This window comes from Rana temporaria, chromosome 1 (assembly GCF_905171775.1).
Source record: "Rana temporaria chromosome 1, aRanTem1.1, whole genome shotgun sequence".
In the NCBI taxonomy this organism is placed as follows: Eukaryota; Metazoa; Chordata; class Amphibia; order Anura; family Ranidae; genus Rana; species Rana temporaria.
The window spans coordinates 373,577,135-373,604,712 of NC_053489.1; the positions used below are offsets into that span (position 1 = coordinate 373,577,135).

At 43.6% G+C, this 27,578-nt stretch overlaps 1 protein-coding gene across 2 annotated transcripts in view; it reads right to left on the reverse strand.

Moving 5' to 3' along the window:
* The window catches only part of POLE4 (DNA polymerase epsilon 4, accessory subunit), a 234,928-nt gene that overhangs the window by 115,951 nt on the left and 91,399 nt on the right, over positions 1–27,578 (reverse strand). For both annotated transcript variants that reach the window (XM_040322517.1, XM_040322516.1), the window contains exon 2: positions 16,880–16,964. In XM_040322517.1, coding sequence (XP_040178451.1) covers positions 16,880–16,964 — 85 coding nt within the window. The remainder of the gene's footprint in view (positions 1–16,879; positions 16,965–27,578) is intronic.

The following is a 27,578-nucleotide window of genomic DNA, read 5'->3' on the forward strand; positions in this document are numbered from 1 at the left end:
CTCCTGGTGTGACCAAACTTGTAAGATGTTCCTCTGGAGGAGTCTGGAATGTAATCTTGCCCACTGAACAGCAGGGATCGAGGCCGTGAGGAGGCCCAATACTGCCATGGCTGATCGTATTGACACAGAGATTGGTCTGAATCCGACTCACTGCAGAATAGACTTTTTCCATCTTTTCCTAAAGGGAGAAACACTTTTTGGAGAACTGAATTTATGGTGTAACCCAGAAACCTCATCTCCTGTGCGGGATCTAGGATTTGACTTCTCTAGATTTAATAGCCACCCTAGAATCTTGAGGAGTGACATTTGAAGATTTGTCACCACCTGATCTCTGGAATCTGCAAAAAATAGTAGGTCGTCCAAATATGGAACAACCGAGATCCCCCTCAGTTTGAGAGGTTCCAGGGCTTCCGCCATCACCTTTGTAGAAATCCGGGGGGGGGGGGGGGGGAGACGAAAGGCCGAACGGATCTTTCCTTGGCGTGCCTGCCTCTACATGGCTCATCAGCTTTTCCACCCAGCACTCTAGGTTCCTTGCCCCCACTGTGGAGGCCATAGCGGGTTTAAGTGACGTAGAAACCCATGCTTTTTTTCAGCAGGGGCGACGCAGACCCTGACATGAAACCTAACTGATATCACCCGTCGGGCAATCAGGGGGTTAAACCTTTATTGGGTAATAAACGGCCAGTGCCCCGACACTATAAAAAGCAAACTAACCAGCGTCATCCATAACACCTTATACGGTGATCACTGGTGAACGGGTTAACTAGGGGGCAATCAGGGGGTTAAAACCTTTATTAGGTAGTATATGGGGGTACGCGACGCTATAAAAAAGCCGATGGTGAACCTAAATAACTGGCTACCTAGCATCACCCGCGACACTTATATGGCGATCAGAAAAAATAAAAATCACTTGTCGACAGGGGGTGAAAAGGTTACCTGGGGGGGTTATGGGGTACCCTACACCAAAAAGGGCCCAACAACTGCCCTGACACCTTTTAGAGTAACAAATGACACCAAATGCAGTGATCAGTAAATAAATGACCACTGCAATTGGTGACACTGACTGGGGGTGCAGGGGGCGATTTATGTGCCTATGTGTACTGGTGAAATTGTAGTGTTGTGCACCATTAGATGTCTTCTCTCCTCTGCGCTGGATGAAAAGACCGCCACAAGGAGAGATAACATCACTTCCTCTGCAAAAATATAGAGGAAAACTTGGACAGCTGCACTCCAAAAAAACTTTCCTTTTATTAAAACTGGTCACAAAAAATACATGCCACAGCAAAAATTAGAACAGAATCTGACGCGTTTCACACCGTTACACAGTGCTTAATCAACCAATGCGGGTCAGCAGCCACTCGGCTGTTATTACAAGCAGCAGGATGGGACGCCCCCCCTCCTGCCACCTGTAACAATAATCAAGCGGCTAAACAAATGCCGATTGTTCTTACAGTGCAGGGAATCGTCGGGTGAATAAGATGATATCTGAATGATGTCTGCAGCTGCAGGCATCATTCAGATATCCAAACTAAAAACCCAGGAAGTCATATGACGTACTGCGGGGCAGGAAATGGTTAAGGACCAAGACTATTACTGACAGAAAAAAAGAAGGTTGCCACTATAATCCCAATAGGAAAGAAATGGTCTTGCGTTAAGATAAAACACATTTATTTAATCACATGGTAAAAAAACAAAAAAGGAGTACATTTCTGATTAGTACACTGTCCCATATGTATATAAAGGGAGGCTGAACATAGAAAACGACATAGATGGCCCATGGTATTGCTGTAGTCCAAGGAAATGCATTCTGACTGGAGGCCAAACTACCGGAATCACATAAGCGTCAATGGATGGCTACGAGTTTCGACAAAAGCTTCCTCAGGGGATCCTACTGGAATTGAGAGATTGTCCTAATAGGAATCATAACCAATAGGCAAGTGTATACAGTAATCAAAAAATACTGCTGGATCCCAAGCCAGCAGTCTGTCCGGGTAGCTTCCCTCTAAGGGGGATTTGGGAGAAGAAGTTAGTCAGAATGCCAGTCCTGCTCTGTGTCATATGTCCCAAAGCATTAGAACCCATACATACAGTTGTGTGCATAAGTTTACATACCCTGGCAGAATTTATGATTTCTTGGCCATTTTTCAGAGGATATGAATGGTGTAACAAAAAATAAAAAATCACTCATGGTTAGGGTTTGGCTGAAGCCATTTATCAACCTGTGCTTACTTTTTAAATCATAATCACAAAAGAAACTACCCAAATGACCCTGATCAAAAGTTTACATACCCTGGTGATTTTGGCCTGATGACATGCACACAATTTGACAAAGGGGTTTGAATGGCTATTAAAAAGGTGACTATCCTCACCTGTGATCTGTTTGCTTGGTGTGTGTGTGTGTGTGTGTGTGTGTGTGTGTGTGTATAAAAAGTCAATTAGTTTCTGGACTCATGACAGACCCTTCCATCTTTCATCCAGTGCTGCACTGATGTTTCTGGATTTTGAGCCCTAGGGAAAGCAAAATAATGGTCAAAGGATCTGTGGGAAAAGGTAGTTGAACTCTATAAAACAGGAAAGGAATATAAAAGATATCAAAGAAATGGAAAATGGCAATTAGCAGTGCTCAAACTCTAATCAAGAAGTGGAAAGTCAGGTAGCCACAACTGCCAGGAAAATTGTTCAGGATGCAAAGAAAAAAACCCACAAATAACTTCAGGTGACATATATGACTCTGTAAACCTGTGGTGTGGCCATTTCAAGATGCACTTGAAGAAAGATGGGCTGTATGGTCGAGTCACCAGAAGAAAGCCATTACTATGCAAATGCCACAAAGTATCCCACTTACAATACGCCAAACAGCACAGAGACAAGCCTCAAACCTTCTGGCACAAAGTCATTTGGAGTGATGAGACCAAAAACCCCTGTTAGACTTACAGGTAAACAGTATTTCCAGGAAACTTCCAGGACAGCTACTTGAAACGATTGGCTCCACCCTCTACAGGAAACACAAATCAGATACAATTTAAAATGACCCTCCCTTTCCGCTGACCTTCAGTTGTTTAGAAGATCAAGTAAACTACCACCAAAGTGAACTGGGCAGAGGAAAAATCAAAACACACCATCAGGTGAAAGAAAAATAGGGTGGGAATATAGACGCTGTCCTGGAAGGTTCCTGGAAATACAGTTACTTGTAAGTCTCGTGGGGGTTCCCCCCCTCACCACACCTTCCAGGACAGCTACTTGAGAGGATAAGCAAGATACTATACCTTAGGAAGGGACAACAGTCTGAAGCAATTTCCTACCAAAGGAAAGGTCCTGGCTGGAAAGCATCTGAACTCTGTTTGACAAATGCATGAGGAGGAGGAGCTTTAGAAATTTCTTCCCATGATGCCCCCACGCTCTCTTTCTGCCCATGACGTAGCCATGGATCTTGTTGAATGAGCCCTAATTCTAGAAGGAGGACTACGACCTGACGCTTTGTAAGCTTCACAAATAGCTGCCCTAATCCATCTAGTGATTGAGCTTTTGAATGCTTTGGATCCCTTTTTGGGGCCACTGAACAATACTAACAGCTGGGAGGAACTCCTAAACCCACTGAATTTCTCTAAGTAAAGCAGCAGACATCTCTTCACGTCTAAAAAACTATCTTTACTCTTCCCCATTCTTGGGAGAGGAACAAAAACTAGGAAGAAGGACTACTTCCTGTGACCTATGAAAGTTAGAAATTTTGGGCAAATAGAAAGGATCAGGCTTGATCACTACCCTGTCCTCTAAAAGCCAGAGGACTCTGCGCATATGCACCAACTGGAGTGTAAGACGAGATGCTTGCAGGATTGAATCTCTCATAGCATCTATTGTAAAACAAAGCTTTAGGCAAATCTTCCTATGATTTGAACTGTTCTGGAGTTTATCTGGTCCTTCATGACCTGACACATGCTAGCAGTAAGGAAGACTTGAATAAGGATTTCAGCTTTTTTTTCCTGAAGGATCCTTGAACACCTGTACGTCATCCACTGGACAAGTCAGGTTCTTATTTACACAAGAGATAGCTGCATCTACAGCAGCATCTACAGCAGGCAGACTAAACTTTAAAAAATCGTCCTCCATAGGATACAGAATATCAAACTTTTTAGGAAAGGGAGTCACGGCTCCAGGTGGATCTTTAGCAGACAATTGGAGGAACCTCCCAGGAGTCCAAGGTGCTGGCAATGCACTAGGCAAACATGGAAATCGATGGACAGCCGCACTCCGGATAAACTTGAGGAAGTTGTCTTTATTGATAAAAGTAAGACATGTACATCCAAAGATACAGTCACATAAGGGGACAGCCAATGCGTTTCGCACAGTTAGTGCTTAGTCATGGCTGATGTACAATTAAAACATGATAAAATATATATATGGTATATGCACTGACCATGTGATCCCCCTCCACCAATCATAGGTGAACCAATGGATGAAAAGGTCTACAAACGGAAATGTCCATCATATAAAAGAAACTTTCATCTCTACAAACACATCCTGAGTTTGCTGATTTAGATGGTATGCTCAACAGGAAATTGGACAAATTAGAGAAATATGTCATTGACACTAAGAAGGGGAAACAAATGAGAGATCGCACAGATTATGAGAGCAACAATGTGTGTGTATATATATATATATATATATATATATATATATATATATATATATATATATATATATATATATATATATATATATATATATATATATATATATATATATATATATATATATATATATATATATATATATATATATATATATATATATATATATATATATATATAAGCAACTCCCATACCAATCCAGACGATCTCGTAAGAACAGGACCAAGAAGGTCAGTTTCTCTGACTTTGAAAATGAAACAGCCTATGACACCATGGCCACGTCAGGATCAGAATCTTCACCAGACCTAAACATGTTGTCACCAACACCAATATTGGATGAGGGGACACGATCCAGCAGTTACCCCCAAGGGTCAAACAAAGAAACAGTAAAGAAGAAGACCAACACAAAAAAACAAGACGTGGGGGTAAGAGACAAAAATAAAAAATACCCCATATGTCTTGCGGGGGACAACGCGGAAATGACTATTAATGTATTGAATATTTCCCAAAGAATATTGAAGATTGAAGAAACTGAACTATTGTCTAAGGGACTAAATTTTTGTCCTAATAATCATTTTGAACTTTTTAAAACTATTCTTGACGTCAATAAATTTTCACGTAGTCTTACCCTTAAAAAGCATTTCTTCACCCCTATTTCTGATGCAGAGGTTAAATCCATTGACAGCTTGGAATCAGGTGAGTCAGTCTCCTCTCCCCTTTATTATTTAAAGAGGTTTGTAGCTTACAGGATCTCAACGATCTCATGTCTGAATCAGATCCTTGTCCCGTGGATCCCATTGATGGTTCTACTACGGTTTCATTTAAACTCAGATCTAATCTCTATCCTTTGGGTTCCAGGGGCAAGGAACTGGACATGTTTCAAAAGCTAGTGGAAGGAGACCTCACCCACCTGGCTCGCAGCTGCCAGTACACCAGGTGTACTAGTAACCGATCATATCTAGAGAGACAGGCCATGAAATCCCTCAACACAGATCATAACATAACCATTAAGAATGCAGATAAGGGAGGTACTGTTGTACTTGATTCCTCCATGTACAAAGAGGAAGCCCTTCGCCAACTATCAGACACAGAGACCTATCAGTGCCTCAGATCTGATCCTACTATTCCATTCACTCGTGAACTCATTGCCATTCTTGAGAGAGGTACACAGGCAGGCCTATTTTCAGATATAGATAAGAATCTTTTTGTACCTGCTCACCCCATTATGCCAATATTCCATCACTTACCTAAAATACACAAAGGATTATCTCCTCTTACAGGTAGACCCATTGTGGCGGGTATTGGCTCACTCAATGAAAGATTGGGTGAGTGGGTGGCTTTAAGGTTTAAAGCTAGGGGATATCCTGCTAACACCATCAACAGAGCCCTCCTTAAAGTTAACTCCATCCCCTTTAAAGGAGAATACAGTACATCTAGTAAGCAGTCTACCCGTTCCTCTTTTAATAATTATACTCCCATTTTTTCCACTCCCTTCAGTATGGAGTTTCACAAAATTAGACAAATGGTCACCAAGTATCTCCCAGTGCTATTCAATGACACTATCAGTCTATCCTATCCAAAGGTATTAAAACTATCAGCCGTAGAGCCCCCACATTGGGTGGCATGCTGTCACCCAGTTTGTTTCAAACCAAATAAGGAGAATTGGCTACACTTTAAGGGTATCTATATATGTGGCACTAAGGGATGCAGGTACTGTTGCCTTATAAAAACAGGCCAGTATGTCCATTCATGTTCTAGTGGCAGGAACTTTGACATCAAACAATTTGTAAATTGCAATACAAAGTTCCTGGTATATGTCATTACCTGTGATGTGTGTAATGTCCAATATGTAGGTAGAACTATCAGGAGGCTAAAAGATAGACTTGGTGACCATGTATATGATATAGACAAAGACCACAACACCAACATAGCCAGACACTGGAATGTTGAACATTCCAAGGACATCTCCAGTCTATCCATACAAGGAATGGAGAAGGTCTCATGTTCGGTTAGAGGGGGTGACAAATTCAGACTATTATGTAAACGAGAGGTATTTTGGATATTCCATTTAAATTCTAGAATTCCCAAAGGACTCAACTTTGAGTGGGATGTCTCCCATTATTATGACTAATCCTCCCGGCATTTAATTTGTTTGTCCATGGTCCCCCCCCCCCGTCCCCCCCTTTCCCCTCACTATTTCATTTATCTACCATTCTTTTTTTATTTCATCTCATTTTACTCTATCATATGTTTCGATTACACTTGAGATTTATCCCATAATTCTCCGAATCTAGCCTTAGGGATCCATTGCAGTTTTAAACAACTATGTCCAAAAACCATATGACCTTGTATGCACAGTGTCCTTTCACTAGACACGGGTATACCTATGCTGTCTTTACTAAACAGCTGATTATTGATGCTTATTGAAGTCTATTGATGTCATTTATTCATCTATAGTCTTCACCCTTTTCCACACATCCAGTATATTTCTAGTATACCTTTTGATCTTGTATGCACAGTGTCCTTTCACTAGACACGGTTATACCTATGCTGTCTTCACTAAACAGCCTTTTATTGAGGTTTATTGAAGTCTATTGATGTCATCTATAGTCTTTACCCTTTTACACACATACAGTATATTTCCAGTATACCTTTTTTCCGGGCCTACAACATATTTTATCGATCCATTTTCATCCATCATGTAGATTGGCTTTTTCTGTCTCATTATCCCTTTTAACATTTTTCATATGTCTGCTAATACACGTCTATCAACTAATTCATTCAAAAGTATGACCACTTATAAGTATGATACGTGCCGGTTCTTTTGGGGGTTCCACCACTATTTGGAGTCCATATAATTGAACTATATATCTATTACTTTTCACACATACCATAAAAAGGACTCCATCATGTGTATGCGTTTTTTTAAAACTTTTTTTATTATTTTTTACATATAGATATGCTCCTCCAGGCATGAGGTGTATCCAGCCATTCCTCTCCGTCTGGACTCATGTGGGTGGATTGGACGATTCTATACATTGTGTTACAATATACATTAATTAAATACATCTAGGTAAATCTTGTTCCAATCTTATGTCAGTCAGCCATGTCAGATAATGTACATTTTTATCTATCCAGTTTTATTTACATGCACTTTGTGGTTACAAAATCTGTATGCCACCACTACAACATACTCTTAGAGTCCACAATGGCACTTTATACACACATGGGTTTGTGTCCATTAGATCACTCTCTGTAGCATGTGAAGTACTAGGATTTGATTCAATCCGTCTCTTTCAATCTATACCATATCTGTCAAATCGGATTGCTCCATGTATGTGCTGCATGCACATCCGCCCATTGGAACCAGCAAGACGAATTAGGTTTTTGCTGGTTTGGGTGTAGCTTCATTTATCTACCAGCATTTCAGTCCGATTTTGGTGGTATTTGACGTGACATTCCGTCCGCACATCCGCAAACTTGGTGTCTTTACGTTTGATGTTTTAAAGTTTATGCTGAGAATTTTATATTTTGGACCAATAAATTGTTTTTTGCCGTGAAATACTTCACCATTTGGAGCCTTTTTTCCCTCTTTCATCATTTGGGGATTGCTTATGAACGCTCTGGGCACGGAGCCTCCATTTTGGTGTAGCCCTGCATTGTACACAGTGGAAGGTAGACGCTTTCCAGGCAAGAACCCAGAGGATTGCAGCAGCTCGTCCGAGCGGGGAGAAGGCTGTTCAGTCTCCATCTGAGGATTTACATGCTGTCTTTGTACATCAGGAAGGTAAGCGCTCTGTGAGCCCAGCTGCCGGTGGGATTGTGTCTAACATTTACACTTGGATGCACAAGTTCATTGCTGCTATTTTTGGGACACTATTCAACTTCATCTTTTGCAACACAGGACTTATTCGTTCACATTTGTTTGCATCACTGCCATAGCGTCCTTGAGTGGCTATGGGATTTCATTTATAATTATCATTATTATTATTGTTTGGTATTATTTTCCTAATAGGGGATCATATTCACATTGTTTGTATATGCACTATTCACTAATTTTTGCGCTCATCATCCAGCATTATTCATTTCACTCGTTTGTCGTTAGTACATTTTAGATTTGAGCTGCATTAATTTTTCTTCTATTATTTTTGTTCACAATTTTCATTCCTCACATTGTTAGTTTTGGCTAGCGCTTTAGTTCCCCCCTTTTACGTATATGGATTAATTGATTGCTACGTGCGTCATGTGTTTATATAGGGACTTCTTCCTTACCTGTTAGAGGAGTTTCCCTGTTACCCTATTTACATCCATATATACACAACTAGATTTATATTTAGACTCACATAGTAGTATCATCCTATTCTTACATGTATACTCATGTTCACATTTCCGCTCATGCCTTAATTCGTGCATAACTGATTCTTTGTTGTTTTTTTAATTCTTTGATCAACAATGCTTTTGGTTCCAAGATTTATCTTTGCATATGCATGGTCCTTCATATAAATTATATGTTATGAGTCCTATGTGTAGCTATACATATTGGTTACCATACATTATGCAATGTTATATAAACAACCCATGTATGGGAATTAGACATGCACATCATCAGCTCCATCCTAATAGCCTTCATACTTTATTTAGGTCCAGATGTAATTTATTTATTCATTTTCCTCCTTCACTTGACCAACGTCATAACATTCCCTTTATTAAGCATATTTTTTTCTTTTTTGTCACTTTCTTTTTTGTCACTTCTTCTTTGCACATCTTTATTAATTATGAGACACCATGTATAGGTGCCCCATACATATATGTATACATACACAGGCGGCATATTTGACATATGCACTTATATATATATATTTTTTCATATATTTAAAAAAAAAAAAAAAAAACTTTTTTTGAACTATGTTTACACATCATCATTTGACAACATGAGTATTCGCATCTTGCTAAACTTTGCAGGGTAACCCCCCCCCCCTTTTCACAATGTACTCACGCATCTAAAATGATGTATACTATTTTTACACATTTATATATATTTATTTTCATTTGTGTATATATTTATCTTTCTCCACTTCACATTTTTCTCTTTCCTTGCCCACATCGATGGCCTAGGTAGAGGACATGTTCACATAGATTGTACTATATATATATATATATTTATTTATACACACAATATCAATATGCTTTCTAATAGCTATATAGCCTGGACCTTTATATTTATGTTTGCTTATGTTTGCATTTGTTGCTATGTGTTCACATGTGATCTCCATCACTAATCTATTTTGGATGACCTTTTCATCCATTGGTTAACCTCTATGATTGGTGGAGGGGGATCACATGGTCGGTGCATATACCAGGGCTCAAAATTTCAAGTCCTGAGCCACTAGCCAGGCCTCAAGAGTTACTCGCCACCAGTTGCCCCACCTAATTCATACACTGCCCTGCGCCTAATTGCACCCGTAAACACGCCCTCGTAGATTATCTCATGGAATGACAATGTTTTATGCAGAATCAAGTTACAAAATTAAATATTACCAACAACAACTTTAACAAAATGGGACAGGGCACTGGGGGCAGACCAGAGGGACAGGGCACTGGGGGCAGACCAGAGGGACAGGGCACTAGAACTGGGTCTCTTCCCCATTCTCTTGCTGTCTCCTCTGCAACTCCCATCCATCCTCTCTCTCTCTCCCATTCATCTCATCATCAGGAGCCTGTGTGTGCGGCTCCACGCTTGCATGTCCCCACTTCCCCCTTTTATTCAGGCTGGCAGAGAGGAGAGGAGCTGCAGCACAGCGGGAGGGAGTACAATCCAGCGCTGAGATCCACACAACTGCACAGCCATTGACGCCATAGCACAGCGCACACTGACAGTGCACAGCACACATTGAGACCAGTCTGTTCACAGTGCTCAGGCTAAACTGTTGGACACTTACATAGAGCACAAGGAGAAAAAAACTGCACAAACTAGAAGGCTGCCGCTCTCATGTCAGGGCAACTTTCAGTGAGCGCTGCACTGCCTACCTGAGAAACCCGGAGTGGTAATTTTTGCAATCCTCCACCTCACTCATTACTTTCTGCTCTCCAGCTACATTGGTCGGGGCCCAGGGGAGGGGGGCAGGCTCAGAGAGGTAATACTGTTAGGTCCCATGGCTTAATGAGAATTGTAAGGAGAGAACCTGTGTACTGCTCTGCTTGTGCGCGGCTCAACAGACTACTTTTCCCGAGCATGCACCTTTCCTCTTCGGCCGCCAATCTCATCGGGACTCTAAGTGTGGGCACAGATTGGAGGGAGATTGGTCATGCAGCCCTGTCATTACTCGCCCCCAGCTTAAATCCACTCGCCAAATGCTAGTAGGCGAGTGGAAATTTTGAGGGCTGCATATACTATATATATATTTTATCATATGTTTAATTGTACATCAGCCATGACTAAGCACTGTGTGCAAAACGCGTCGGCTGTCCCCTTATGTGACTATCTTTGGATGTACATGTCTTACTTTTATCAATAAAGACAATTTCCTCAAGCTTATCCGGAGTGCGGCTGTCCATCGATTTCCATGTTTTCCATCAAACTTTTTAGGAGGAGAGAAATGCTTGTCTGGATTTAACCAAACAATTTCTTTAGTAGTGGATGAACTGGGAAGGAGTATGTACTCTGCATGGTTTTTAATGAACCCAGGGAGGAGACAGGTGATTCAGTTAACTCCGAAGGAGGTAGCCTAAATGTAGTACGCACTACTTCAGCATAGCATTGCACCTGTGATCTTAGCATTTGGGCAGCAGAAAAGGGTTCCTCTGAGATCACAGATCCCTCGGACCCTCTCCTCTGCAGGTGTAACCTCATCCGTCTCTTCAGATCTTTCTGAAAGGGGATCAATGATTACTGAAGGAGATCTGCTTCGCTTTCTGTCTATCTTAGAGGACTAAGCGATTAACGTAGCGATCTGACCTTCTAGTTTTCCCATGGCTGCAAAAAAAAGTGTCTTCAGTGACATATGCAGGCCCAGGTGGCACTGGAGAAACTCCTGAAAGTGGCAATGGCTCCTCCTGTACTGGCAAATCAATGTTTACAGGGGAGGAAGGGTGTGGGGTAAGAATTGGGGTGAGAAATAAGGCTTAGTGAGGAGAGGTTGTACAAAAGTCACCAGCTACCCTCTCCAGCGTCCAGAGTGCTACAGGAGAGATTGAGAGAATTCTCTCTTGGAAGTTGAATTAGTTGATCCAGAGAATCCTTCCTGTGATCCCAATGGTGTAAGACAAATGCCTAAAGGGGTCTGGAGTGTAATCGGGCACAGGGAACTCCTGGGATGGCTGCAGTCATTAAACCTAATAACTGCATGACCCACCGAAGCAAGGTCTGTAGGAGCAATATGAAGGCCTGCACGATGAGAAGTTTAAAAAAAAAAAAAAAAAAACTCTTCGGGAAGGAAATTTTTCTGAGCAACAGAGTATTAGATAACCCAGAAAAAATATGTTCTGGGAGGGTACCAGACAAGACTTTCATTGGTTGACTTTCCGCCCTAGATCCTGAAAGGTCCACAAAACCAACTGCAGATCCCGGATAAGGGATTCTTCGTCTCAGGCAAAGATCAGATATGGGACGATCGATACACTTTGTATCCGAAAAAAAAAGACAACGACTTCGCCCACGAATCTGGGTGCTGCCGAGAGACCGAAAAGGGAGGGCATTGAACTGCCAATGAGGCGGCCCGTTGTCCATGAGAATCGCAAATCTGGGGAACCTTTGGTGGTTCTGACAGATTGGAACATTAAGATAAGCGTCCTGAAGATCCAGGGTAACCATTAATACCTCTGGCCATAATAGATTCCTCACAGCGTAAAATGTTTTCCATCCGCAAACGTCTGTAGAGAATATATTTGTATAGGACGCTCAAATTGATGACCATCTGGAAGCCGCCGGAGGCTTTCTGAACCAGAAAGATATGGGAATAAAATCCCCGGAATTTACCCCAGACAGGGGAAATTACCCCTTCTGTTTTCCACAAGGAAACTAGATTCAACATGGCTTGCCGTCTCTCTTGGTTTCTCGGCAGATGAGTAAGAAAAAATCTCTGGGGCTTATCTTTGTTAAAAGACCGCTTTTCTCTTTGCCTGTTGGTTCCAAAATTAGCTTTGTTTTGGAAACCACGAAAAGTCTTCTTATTCTGTGGCTTATTCCTTTGAGAAGGGAATCGTTTACTCTTTTAGAGGAACGAGCTAGGACCTCCCCCAAGGAGGAACTGAATAAGAGCTTGCCTTCAAAGGGAATGCCGCAGAGCTTGTTCTTGGAGACCAGGTACCCCTCCCAAAACTTAAGCCAGATAGCTTGTCTGGCTGAATTAATGAGAGCAGAAGACCTTGCTGTAGCCTTCACAAAGAATGCAGCTGCATCAGCCAAGAAGGCTACTGACTTAGCAATGAGTGGGAGGGACTTCCTAATCTCCTCTTTGGGGGTGTCAGGTGAAAGGAGCTCGTCCAGACACTGAACCCATACATCTAAATTCCTAGCCACACAGGTGGATGCTACAACTGGACCCAAGGATAAAGCTTAAGCATCCCAGGCCTTACGTAGCAAAGAATCAGCCTTCCTATTCATTTGCTCTTTCAGGACACCTGAGTGTTCAAAGGACAGGTCTGACTTCTTAGAAACCTGAAACATAGGGGCATCTAGCTTAGGACATTTAAAGAAAGTTTCTTCAATTTCAGATTGAAAGGGAAATCTTTTGTACCCTTTAGATTGGTAAAATGATCCTTTCCAGATCTTGCCATTCTGACAGAATCATATCCTTACTGGTGAACTGGGAAAGTCCTTGACTTCAGCCCCTGAAGCCTTCTATACTGTACAGATTGGATTTGCTGTGGTATCAAAATCTGTTCAGAGGCAGACATTGATTTCAAAAGTTCATAAATTTCCTCTGCTGGAAAAAGAAACTTAGGGTTACCTGCCTCCCCCACTGATGCGGAATCCCCTTTAGCTGAGGAGCTCGGGTATCTGAGGTATAGTGTATAGTGTGAATCACTTATTTTGGACCGAGGAGGGGGGTCTAACTGAAACTGAAGAATCTTGAGTCCTGGGACCAGAGGTAGAAGGTCCCAGACCTGCTGCCCTGTCACTTAAAGACCGGAAGGAGGCTACCACCTCCTTCATAGAAGAAAATAGCTATTTAAAAGAGGAAGTCTCTGAACTAGCCCTAGATGGAAAACCATCTTCACAAAAAAAGTTTTTTATATCCATCAGGCAGCCTGGCTTTACAGTTTTTGCATTTCTTTTTCATCTGTCTATCCTAGAAAAGAACAGAAACAAGAGCCATAAGAAAATAGCAGGCCCATACAAAAAAAGGTCCCCTGCTGCATAATTACAGACAAAGGGCTTACCTTGGGGGTAGTATGGGAAGCAGAGGGCTCCATTTGAGCGGGTGCTCCCTCCTCAGGCCCATCTTCAGTCTCCAGTGGTGATCGGTGATCGGCCGAGGAGAATAGGCTGCTGTCCCAGGCAGCATGTCCTCAATGTACTGCGCAATGTTATGAACACAGCACCGGAAAATGCGTCATGTGACTTCCGGCGTGCCGCGTCACCGGAAGTCCTCCGATGCCATTTTGGTACACCTCGGTGAAGACAAGGTTTCCACCAGCAGAGCTGGAGAGAACCTAAAGGAAGTTGCCATTTACCCATGCAGTTGAGCAGGAACCTCCAACAGGGAACCCTTCTGGCTAACAAAAACGGGGACGGTACACATCCAGGACTTGGCCACAACCAGTACTGGATGTTGCCAGAGCAGGGGGGTCCGCCAACCACAGTTACCAGACCTGGGAAAAACAAAAAAAAAAGTGTCGGTGCTCCTGGAGGATCTGGAAACACAAAACAACTAAAGGTCAGAGGAAAGGGAGGGGCCTTTTAAATTGTATCAGATTTGTGTTTCCTGTAGAGGGTGGAGCCAATCATCTCTCAAGTAGCTGTCCTGGAAGGTGAGGGGGGAAATTGAGCTACATTTGGAGAGGCGTCAACAAGGCCTATGATGAAAGGTACGGAGGTGGATCGCTGAAGTTTTGGGGATGTGTGTGAGCTACAAAGGCACAGGAAATTTGGGCAAAATAGATGGCAAGATGATTGCAATATGTGATCAAAAAATACTGGACAAACATTTCCATTTATCAGCCAGGAAGCTGCGCATGGGACATATTTGGACATTCCAACATGACAATGATCCAAAACTCAAGGCCAAGTCGACCAGTCATTGGCTACAGCAGAATAAATTGAAGGTTCTAGAGGGGCCATATCAATCGCCTGACCTCAATATCATTGAGCCGCTCTGGGGAGAGCTCAAACATACAGTTCCTGTAAATGATTGGGCAGTCTTGCATAAACTGGAGGCTTTTTGCCAAGAGGAATTGGCCACTTTACCATCTGAAGATAAGAGCCTTATCCACAAAATACCACAAGAGACTTCAAGCTGTCATTGATGTTAAAGGGGGCAATACACGGTATTAAGAACTGGGGTATGTAAACTTTTGACCGGGGTTATTTGGGTAGTTTCTGTTGTGATTAGACTATAAAGAGTAAGCACAGTTTGATGATAAATGGCTTCATCCAAACATGAACCATGAGTGAAAAATGTTTGTTATTCATATTCTCTGAAAAATGGCCAAGAAATCATAAATTCTGCCACTGTAAACTTATGAGCACAACTGTACATGCATATAAGCAAAGACTCTGGATAAAAAAAAATGGAGGTTGTTGCAATATTTGTCACACGGTATTTGCGCAGCTGTCTTTCATTACGCAATTGATTCTTTGGGGAAAGAATTTGTCACTGAATAAAAAAAAAAAAAACGCAGTTAACCCAATTTTTTTGTACATCATGAAAGATAATGTTACGATGCCAAAATAGATACCCAACATGTTACGGTATCACACTAGTGGAAAGGTGACAAAATACGATGCCTAAAAATCTCCATAGGTGACACTTAAAAATTGTTAACAGTTACCCGTCTAAAGTTAGAGGTCTTTTGTTGGAATTATTGCTCTGATAATCGTGGCGATACCTCACATGTGTGATTTGAACACTGTTTGCATGTGCAGGCTCGACTTATGTATGCATTTTCTTCGGTGTGCAAGATAGAGATTATATATATATATATATATATATATATATATATATATATATATATATATATATATGTATATACATACATATACATACATATACATACATACACACACAGTGCCTTTAACCACTTGAGTACTGCCGCACAACGATATAAAGCGACAAAATGGCACGGCTGGGCACAAGGGCGTACATGTACGTCCCCTTTGAGAGCCCAGCCGTGGGTCACGCCAGGGGCGGCACGCTCGCAACCCGGTCCTCTTCTCCGTTACCATCTCTATTTGTGAGAAAAAAAGGACGTCAATTTTGTTTGGGAGCAACGTTGCACGACCGCACAATTGTCAGTTAGACCCCATTTACACCTGGGCGTTTTGTAGCTTGAAGCCTCAAGCTACAAAATGCTGGAGGGGAAAAAAATCTATTATTCTCTATGGAGATGGTTCACATCTCCACTACAAAATGCCTGAAGCCAGAAGTTCAAAAACGCCTGAAGCTCAAACAAGTTCTGGGACTTTTTTTTAGGCAGATTTGGGCGTTTTCTGTTTTTAACATTGGTGACCCTAGACCTGTCCAAATTCGCGTCAAAACACGATAAAAAAACGCCGCAAAAATCGCGGCAAATTGCTGTAAAAAACGCTGCAAATATCGTGGCAAAACTCGGTAAAAAACGCCGCAAAACGCTATGCTCAGGTGTGAATGCAGCCTTAAAGCAACGCAGCGCCAAAATTAGCAAAAAGGGGCCAGGTCCTTTACCTGCATAATGGTCTGGGTCTTAGGTGGTTAAAAAAAAATAAAAATAATAAAAAAAAAAAAAATATCTGATTACATTCCTTGTGACAGCAATAAAGTGAATATCGCTTGCAACAGTAATAGGCAAGGACAGGTACTCTTTACGGAGGGATTCCTCCTTTGCACTTAAAAAGTTCTCAAAACCGACATCACTAGAAAGCCAACCGCCAGCTCGGTACAAACAGTACAACCACTTCCTCAAAGAGACATATAGGTACGTCGATTTGTGGGAAGTGGTTAAAATACAAATATCACATCTCTACCATTGACTGACAACTTTTGCCAAAGTACCTCACCCCCAACCCCCCCGCAAAAAAAAAAAAAAAAAAAAAAAAAAAAGGTACAAACCTATGTCTCGACGCTGCAATGTTTTCCTCTTGCTACGTTGAGCATACACATATGCATCTTTAGCAATTGTTTCTATTAGGAATTCCTGTAACAAAAATAAATAAATAAAAACCATGCATGTGGTATTGTTATCCCTTTTACCCACCCAATTTTCTACAGCAAGTCTGCTCAATTTCATGTTTCTTTAATGACTGGTCCAGTTCTCATAAGTACCAAAAAAAAAAACAGACTTCAAATTTAAACTACACTCAGCTAATGTACTTTGACAACTGCGCTCAGTAAGTTTTTAATCAAGATTTTTTTTTCGTATCAAAAAGGAAGAAGTTCACTCTCTACATTTAACAGAGGGGAGAGTAGTAAATGGATAGTTTAAAGCCAGCCATAGACCTCTCTAATCTCGGCTGGTTCAGCAGGAACCATCTGAGATTGGAATCATGTATGGGCAGGTTGAATGTACCCAAGTTAATCAATCAACTTGGTACAACCAGCCTGTCAGATTTTACATGCGACTACTGCTAGCGTGTTCTCCTGGAGGCGATGGACCCCATGCTGGAAGAGTACAACAGCTCCACAGGATGGATTCCCCCTATTCCTCTATGTGGTGATAGAGTGGGGATAGAAGGAGTGTTTTTGGCAAAATCCTTATGAATTGAACTGCTTGACTACACTGGTCAATATTAATCTTGATCCACTGCCATGTGATCCAATGCCACATAAGTGCTCATCTGCATTCCTGAGCCACGAGCACATTTGTAGTAATATTTTAATGTGAGAGAATGTCGAAAAAAAAACGTTAGGCTTACTGGTAACTCTGTTTCTAGGAGTCTTCCAGGACAGCCTCTGAGACCTTGGGCTCCTCCCTCCGGGACAGGAAACACACACCCCCACTTCTTAAAAGGCGGTCCTCCAGGCCTCCATCTTCAGTTCATACAAGAAACTACCGGAAGGCTCTGAAAGACATAATACACTAACACAACGTCAGTTCATACCTCAGATACCTAGGCAAATAACACCGGGTGGGAAACCCCGGCTGTCCTGGAAGACTCCTAGAAACAGAGTTACCGGTAAGCCTAACTCCGGTTTTCTCAAGTCGTCTTCCAGGACAGCCTCTGAGATGATAAGCAAGAAACACTTACTTGTTAGGGGGGGGGCAACTGCCTGGAGGACCTTGCGTCCAAACGCCTGATCCTTGTCCGATAGCAGGTCTAACCTGTAGTGCCTGGCGAACGTGGAGGAAGATGACCATGCTGCTGCTTTGCAAATGTCTTCCATTGATGCTCCGGCCCTCTCTGCCCATGATGCAGAGACTGCCCGGGTCGAGTGTGCCTTAACCAAAGGAGGTTGTCTGCCCTCTGACTGGTAAGCTTCTGTGATCGCTACCCTGAGCCACCTTGCCATGGACGATTTAGAAGCCCTGTATCCTTTACGAGCTCCCGCAAAGTTAATGAACAGGGACTCAGAGTGCCTGAGATTTTTAGTGGCCTCTAAATAACATAGGAGACATCTTTTGACATCTAATAAACTTATAGATTCCTCCTCACTACCTTCTGAAGTGGAACGAAAAGTGGGTAAAATAATATCCGGTGTCCTATGAAAAGTGGACGACACTTTGGGTAGAAAGGAAGGGTCTGTTTTAAGAATTATCTTATCCTCCAGAACTAACAGAAAAGGCTCCTGAATTGACAGGGCCTGCAGATCACTGACCCTCCTGGCCGAAGTGATCGCAATCAAAAAAATAGTTTTCAAACTTAAATACTTTAGAGAGATATTTTCTAAGGGTTGAAAGGGAACTCTGGTCAGTGCCCTAAGTACTAGGGACAGATCCCAAGAAGGACAAGCTCTTACTTTAACTGGCTTGGACCTTACTAAAGCCTTGAAAAAATTCTTAATGAATTGATTTTTCTGGAGGGGAAACTCCAGAAACACACTCAGGGCCGCTGTCTGTACTTTTAAAGTGCTGGTCGATAGACCTAAATCAACCCCTGCTTGCAGGAAGTCCAATACTATCGGAACGGTAGGCTTAGTAATCCCCCGCTCCGCCTGCCAGGAACAAAATTTCCCATGAGATATCAACAACTGTTCCTCAGATACCATGCTGTGAGATTCAATTTCCCTATTTCTGGGTGAAGAACCGGCCCCAGGGAAATTAGGTCTTCTCTTAATGGAAGGGACCAAGGAGGGGCCACAGCTAATCTCCTCAGGTTGGCGAACCATGGTCGCTTGGGCCAGAATGGCGTTACTATGATCAAGTCCGTGGATTCTACCAGAAATTTCTGAAGGACTCTGGCTATCAACCTTATCGGTGGAAAGGCGTAAGCTAGTCTGAAGCTCCACGGGTTGGCAAAGGCGTCTATCCCTAAGGCTAGGTCCTGTGGGTGAATGGAAAAGAATCTCCTCACCTTTTTGTTTTTCTGAGATGCGAAAAGGTCCACCTCTGGTTCCCCCCAGTGGGACACCATCTGGTTGAATACCTCCGCATTTAGGGACCACTCATCCTGGCTGACTGGCTGACGGCTTAGAAAATCCGCCAGAGTATTGTGAGAACCCTTTAGATGAACCGCCGACAGGAAAGACAAGTTTATTTCCGCCCAGTTCATTATCCTGTCTGCGATAGCCTGCAGGGGAGGGCTCCTTGTGCCCCCCTGCTTGTTTAAGTATGCGATGGTAGCCGCGTTGTCCGTCCTGACCTGCAGATGCCTCCCTGATATCAAGGGTTGGAAGGACTCTATTGCCCTTAGGACTGCGAGAAGTTCTTTCTGGTTTGACGACCGTTGAGCCTCTCTTGGAGACCAGGAGCCTTGAGCCAAGCTGCCTCCTAGGTGGGCTCCCCACACCAGCGCGCTGGCATCCGTAGTCGCTACTATGGCCGTGGGCGGATTCCAAGACAACCCTATGCCCAAATTGTGATGGTTCCGCCACCACCATAAGGTTCTTTTTAGCTTGCTCGGAAGGTGCATTGGGAGGTCTAGACCTTCTCTTCTGCCATCCTACTGTCTTAGCATCGTATTTTTTAACAGGCGCTGGTGATGCCTGGCCCACGGCACTGCCGGAAAGCAGGCCGACATAAGCCCCAAAACCCTCATAACCTCCCTGACTGGGGTGACCTGATTGGTTTGTATCTGAGCCACTGCCAGGCCTACCTTCTGAATCTTCTCTACCGGAAGAAACACTTTCTTTTCCACCGAGGAAATCCTGTACCCCAGGTACAGGACTTCCTGGGACGGAACCAGCTGGGACTTGTCCCTGTTGACCAGCCAGCCCGGGGAAAGAAGTAGCCTCTGGGACTCCTCTAGGTCCTTTTCCAACTGGGGACCGGAGGAGGAAACAAAAAGCAGATCGTCCAGGTAAGGTATTACAGTGATCGCCTTGTTTCGTAAGGGGTGCTAGGGCCTCGGCTAGTACCTTTGTGAAGATCCTCGGAGAGGAGGCTAGGCCGAAGGGAAGTGCCCTGAATTGGTAATGGATCACCTCCGAGCCTCTCTGCACTTCTAATCTCAAAAATTTTTGATACTCCCGATGTATGGGAATATGGAGATACGCATCCCTGAGGTCTATTGTTGCTAGGAAGCAACCTGGAAACAAGAAATTTGTTACCGAAAATATCGATTCCATCCGGAATTTCTTGTACCTCAGAAAGCTGTTCAGGGGATGGAGATTCAGGATCAACCTGAACTTCCCGGAAGGTTTTTTCACTACGAACACGTGTGAGTAATTCCCCTGCCCTTCCTCCTCCCGAGGAACTCTCACCAAGACCTTCTGGTCTAGAAGATCTCCCAACAACAGGCTTAGGGCGTCCGCCTTCTCTCGGTCTTTTGATAACCTGGTCAGCAAAAACATAGGGGGGGGGGGGACTGAATCGAATTCCAGCCTGTAACCATTCCTGATGATATCTAGAACGAACGGACTTGGCGTACACTGAATCCACTGCGGAAGGAACTCCCCCAATATTCCTCCCACAGGGACTAAGGCGTCACTGGGGTTTAGGGGTGGATTGAGGATTAAATAAGATGCTTCCTCTCCCCCGCCCCTTATTCCCTGTCCAGTGCTTTTTGGGGTGACCGCGCTCCGGCCCTGACCTCTGTTGCCTGAAGCCACGAAAAAACTGTTTGTCGCCTTTTTTCTTTTTCTCAGGAAAGGATTTCTTCTTATCCTGGGTTCTTTCTAGGGCCTTCTGAAGACCAGGCCCAAACAAGTGATCGCCTGAAAAAGGCAGTCCACAAAGCTTTAGTTTAGAACCAGAGTCCCCCGGCCAAGTCTTGAGCCATACTGCCCGCCTAGCGGCGTTGACTAAAGCCGCCGATCTGGCTGCCAATCTGACAGACTCAGCTGAGGCGTCTGCTAAAAAACCTACTGCCTTAAACAATAAGGGAAATGATCCTAGCAGTTGTTGCCTAGAGGTACCTGCTGAAATATGCGACTGTGTGAGCCAGCATTCAAGATTCCTGGCTACGCAGGTAGCCGCTAGGGCTGGTTTTAGACTGATGGACGAAGAGTCCCAGGCCCTTTTGAGCAGCACATCCCCCCTCTTATCCATGGGATCCTTTAGTGCGCCTAGATCATCAAAAGCCAAATCTGTATTTTTAGATACTTTGGCTAATGGTGCATCCAATTTTGGAATTTTATTCCATGGCTGAGAGACGTCAGATTCAAACGGGAATCTCCTTTTAAGACTTCCCGAAAAGAATGGTCTTCTTTCTGGATGTTCCCATTCCAGCAAAATCAATTCAATGAGAGATTTATGTACCGGGAAAACCCTGGCTTTCTGTGCATTAGACCCTAAATACATCTGGTCATGCTTAGAAAGTATGACTTGCTCCTCACGTATCTCTAACGCGTCGTAGATCGCTTTTAGCAGATCTCCCACGTCCTCTAGTGTCAGTCTATACCTAGAACCCCTAGAGGCATCCTCCCCATCCTCGGACCCTGAAGCAGAATCTGCCTGGGAAGAGGCTGGGCCCGAATAAGACCAACCACTTGATCTCTCTTCTCTTTCTAGTTCCTCTTCCTGTACCGGAACCGACAAGGAAGGGGTGCTGGTTGCCCTAGGCAGAGGGGCTGGCACTTGTACTCTATCTATCATTCCTCTAAATGATGAAAAAGTGGCCGCCAATTCATCCTTAACGGAAGACAGGATTTTGCGGCACTCTGTTGCTGAATCATCCTTAACTAGGTCACTGACACATTCTGGGCATACTGGCTTCTTCCAATTAATGCTCATTTTTGCCCCACACACGGCACACTTCTTCCTGGGAGTCTGAACAGGAGGCACTTTAACCTGAGAAAACAGACAGGAAGCTATAAGAACATCCCCTTACCTAACACCTCTGTGCAGGAAGGAATGAATGTGTGCCTAACCCTCCACCATAGGTTCCCCACCTTAGGAGAGTGAACTAAGTAAAGATAGTGCCAGCCTCCCAGTGTAAGTGTAGTCTACCCTCACCACCTTACCTGGGAGGCACCGGAGCCTGCTGCGCATGGATCTGTAGCCTGAATCGCTTCCTCCATGTTGCTGGGTATACTCACGGCCTGGCCGAGGATCACCCTGCTCCGGGCCTGTCTCTCTCTGCTGTGCCGTTTAAGGAGATCGGAGCGCATTTCCGCGGCGCCCCCGATGACGTCGTTCCGGCGGAAGTGCTCGTCACTTCCTCTCCTTGGAACGCATACCCCACCCCCCGGCTTCCGGAAGTCCGAAGTCTTTCATTCACCGCATGGAGGAACGATACTGGCCGGTCAGCGTCCCCCGCCTCCGCCAGTACGCTGAACCTTAAAGGTAAGGGGTTGGGGTAACATCACCGACGGTCCCACTCTCTCCGAGCAAAGGGCCAGCAATAGATCCGGCAACCTTACTCTACCCTAGTAGGTCAGAGGGGTGCCCAGGCTGAGGAGGTCATAGCCAAGTGCTTCTCTCAGGACAGTCCTGAGACCTAAAGCTCCCTACTCCCTGCGTGCTCCTTCCCGTCCGGTAGGAAACACAAATAACTGAAGATGGAGGCCTGGAGGACCGCCTTTTAAGAAGTGGGGGTGTGTGTTTCCTGTCCCGGAGGGAGGAGCCCAAGGTCTCAGAGGCTGTCCTGGAAGACGACTTGAGAAAATAAACTTTATTAAATCAGAACAAATGTATTGAAAAAATAATATAAAAGTCTGCAGCCCATAAATTACACTGTTAATGCTATTGTGCTTACTATGGTTTCTGTTGTGTGCAGAAAATGGGCAGCATCTCTATCACAGAGGGACTGTAAAATGGAAGGTCCTCAATCCAAAGTGACAAAGGATGTGATGGAAGGAAGTGGTCGCAAACAAGCCAGAGACACTAAAGGGGCAGGGTCAGAGAAGTAGTGTGCCACCAATAATCAAGAGGTGCATCACCTATGAAAATGAAGTCCTCAGGCGTCCATTTTGCCAAAGTCCTTAATGGCAGTAAGCATGTGTGGTCTCCAAGTCAACATGTTTCAAGGCATTGCCTCTCTCAAACCTTTATTTTGATCCATTTGTTCCAACTTGCTTTTTGTTTTCTTTTTCCTATTCTCATATGGAAATTCCTGGCAGCAGGACTATTAGGATTAAGTTAAACATTGGCTTCACAGGTTCAGCGCCTTGGTTTAATTGCTGTGTTTTTAAAATTGTATTAACATACAGTGCAAAACCCAAGTACCTTGAACACTTTAGTAGGACAGACCACATTTCTTAGCTTTAAGTTATTTCTTTGGAGCAAAATATATTAAAAACACACATTCTGGATAAATTGAGAATCAGTATTTTTTTGCATAGAAGATTACAATTCTCGGCATAACATCTTTCACATTATATAAAAAAAATTGGACCAACTTCACCTTTTTTTATAAATTCATTGAAGTGCATTTTCTCCTAAAAAAATTGCCTTTAAAAAGACCAATACACAAATACAGTGCAACGTAAAATATTGCAGCAATGTTTTTCTTTATCGTACACCACGGGACACAGAGCCTTAAAATCATTACATAGTGGGTTGTATGGTCACCAGAGGTGACTGGACACTGGCACAACCAATAAAGACAAGTTCCCTACCATACAACCCCTCCCCCTAAGGGAAGTACCTCAGTTTTTCCGCCAGTGTCTAAGGTGTTGGTCGTGACCAAGGATGTGCTAAGGCGAAGCTCTGCAAAAATCCGTCCGGGGGTCAATAGAGGCTACGCTATCGGATCCATCCAAAATGCTTATTTTATACGCCTAAATTGATAGTACCCATACCTTGCAGAAGACCGAGGTTTGCCTGCAACGTCTCTTTGGAGGACTGGGCTCTAGGGTTCAGTTCGCTAAACAAACTAAAGCACAAACGTTTTCTGGCAGAGTCTTTTACAAGGTCCAGGGAAGAGGTCTCCTTTAAGTAGGAACCCAGACCCCTGAAGGTTGGCGGGGATCAGGTAAGTGGGAAAAAATCCTAAGAAAAATTGTCTTAAGGAGTTTCCCCTTCATGAGGAAAGTGTCTTGCCTATTTTCCGCCACTAGAGGGAGTAAAGAGCTGTTTACACTCACCATGCTCCAGAGAATCAGTGTCAGCTGCTCCACAGACTGCGCGCTTTTTCCGCTGCAGGCTCTGCATTTCCTGATACACGATGCCTTCTTGGGCAAAAAAGGACAAATGGGAAGTTTCCACAGTATCCCTAGGATACAAGCTGGAATTTCGAGAAATGCCACCTTATCTGTTTTGTAAGTTCAACCATCTCCAAAAGATCCATTAAAAAGAAAACCAATTTTCCAAGCTTTGGATCACTTGCTGTCCCAGGGGGGTAATCATGGAAGTCCCCCTGAAAGAACAGGGTTCGGGATTTTATTCAAATCTTTTTGTGGTTCCAAAACCAAAACATACATCAGACCCATTCTGGATTTAAAGCTCTGAATCCGTTTTACCAGAGCCACCAGCAACTTTTGCCAGGGGAGCGGTCTCTGCACCCCAATATTTTTCAGGCCACGTGTCAAATGGGGGGACCCCAGATGTAGACTTGCTCGCCTCCAGGGTCAACAAAAAACTGGACACCTTTGTGTCAAGGACAAGAGATCCTCTAGCCTTCGGAACAGATGCGATAATGATTCCCTGGGATCAGTTTTCACTGATCTATGCATTCCCTCCAATACCGCTCTTAAGCCTCGTACACACAGTCGGACTTTTTTCCAACAAACGTCAAAATTAGCAAGTTTTCCAAAAAAATTTACCGTGTATACGCTCCATCGGACAAACTTCTTTGGTTTTCATCGGACAAAAGTTTGCTCCGCAAATGGACAAACCTTTCGGCAACAAAAGTCTGATGGTGCAAAGTCCGATCGTGTGTACAGAAATCCATCAGACTTTTGTCCAAAGTACAAAACACAAAAGACCAGAACCAATGTTAAAATTAACCAACAAAAGCAGATGTTGACCAAAGGGTGGCGGAAAAGAGCACAAAAAAACGGGGTGTGCCTGGCCAAATCCCTTCAAACAAAAATCCACAGAAGGGTTTGTTTGAAGTCCGATCGTGTGTATGAGGCTTTACAGAGATTGCTTTGCAAAATCAGGAAAGCGGGAATAATAGGATTTTTAATACAACTTACCTGTAAAATCCTTTTCTTGGGAATACATCGCGGGACACAGAGCCTTAATTACTCAATGGGTTATGTAGTCACCACAGGTGATTAAACACTGGCAAACCCAATTAAAATTGAGTTCCTCCCCTATATAACCCCTCCCAAATGGAGAGTACCTCAGTTTCGTAGAAAAGCAATAAGTGTTCCATGTTAACTCCGAATAGGGATGGGAGCTCTGTGATGTATTCTCCCAAGAAAAGGATTTTACAGGTAAGCTGTATTAAAAATCCTATTTTCTTGATCATACATCACGGGGACACAGAGCCTTAATTACTTAATGAAATGTCCCATAGGAATGCTAAAATTTGAGGGGAGGCACACAAATCAGAATAAGACCGTCATCGAGCCAAAGGATCTATACTGCTGCCTGCAGCACACTACGGCCAAAGACGGCATCCTCGTGACCTCTCACATCTACCTGGTAGAATTTAGTAAATGTATAGACTGAAGACCAAGTAGCAGCCTTATAGATCTGAGCCATGGAGGCCTTGTGATGCACTGTCCATGAAGTCACCTGAAAAGGAGGGATTTTCTTTTCTTAACCATAGGCCTGAATAAATGACTTGTCGAATCCACCTTGCAATAGTGGATTTTGACGCTGCCTGGCCCTTCTGGCAGAATGAATAGACAATCAGTCTTCCTTATCTGAGCTGTAGCTTGCAGATAAACCTCTACCGCTCTTACAACATCTAGAGAGTGTAGACTCTTACTCCGCAGACTGCGGATCTTAAAAAAAAAAAAAAAAAAAAAAGACGGTAGGACTATATCTTGGTTCAGATTACCACCTTAGGTAAGAAATTCAGGTGAGGACACAGCACCACCCTGTCTTCATGAATAATCATATACGGTTCTTTACACGAAAGAGCCGCCAATTCCGATACACTCCTAGCTGAGGATATGGCTACAAGAAAAACAACAGACTTGGAGAAACCTGGTGTAAAGGTTCAAAAGGTAATTTCTGTAAAACAGATAACACCAAATTCAAATCCCATGGGCACACGGGAGACTTAACCGGCGGATTCAATCGCAGTGCACCCTGAACAAAGGCCCTTACTAGGAAATGAGAGGCGAGCGGTCTTTGAAAAAATATCGACAAAGCCGAGATTTGTCCCTTGATAGCGCTCAAGACCAACTTCATATTTAAGCCCAACTGAAGAAAAGCAAGAATCCCATTAATGGCAAACTTTCTAGGATGCCACTTTCTGGGTTCACACCAGGAAACATATGCCTTCCAGATTCTGTAGTAGATGAGCCTGGAGGCCGGCTTCCTAGCATTAACTAGAGTGGATAGGACTGGCCCTGAGAGCCCACATTTTCTCAGAATGTGGGTCTCAGTCAAACTGTCAAATTTAGACTTTGTAAGGCAGGATGGAATATTGGACCGTGCGATGGTAGGCCTGGACGTAATGGAAGAAAACAAGGTCTTCCTACTGCCATCATTACGACTTCTGCATACCAGGAACTTTTGGGCCAAGCCGGGGCGACCAAAATCACACTTTCCTTCCTTCTTGACTCACTGAAGGAATCGTGGGAGAAGCGGTACTGGAGGGAACACATAAATCAGGGAACACTGATCCCATGAGATTGTCAGGACATCTGACCCTTGAGCATAGTGTGGTGGAAAGTTTGAATTTCATATTTATACCAGGGGAACCAGTGCAAAGATAAATGTATATGTTTTACCGGACTGGTTCAATTTTGTAATATGACAAAACTAAGCACTCAGCTGGGCTTTTAAAAATGACTTCTTCCTGTGTCATGGGTAAAAGACCCCCAGATAATAATTACATTAGCCAAATTGTCCTTTTGTTTGAAGGGAAGCTGGACAGGCTGAAAGGCTCCATCACAGCAGGGGCCCTTAACATACTAGTGTAACAAATGGTCATCAAAGGATTGCTTGACACATCAAACCAAGTTTTTTTAATACTAGAAACATTGCTTTAAGGCTTAAAAAAAGCGACCAATCCGGGGGGCGTGGCCTGGACATGGCTGAGTGAGGCTGCTTTCCATCTGAGCTCCCGGCCTGATCCCCCAATTTCGAGCCAAAAATCGCTTTTAGACAGGCATGAACCCCACTAAACGATACGGGACTAGAGCAGCA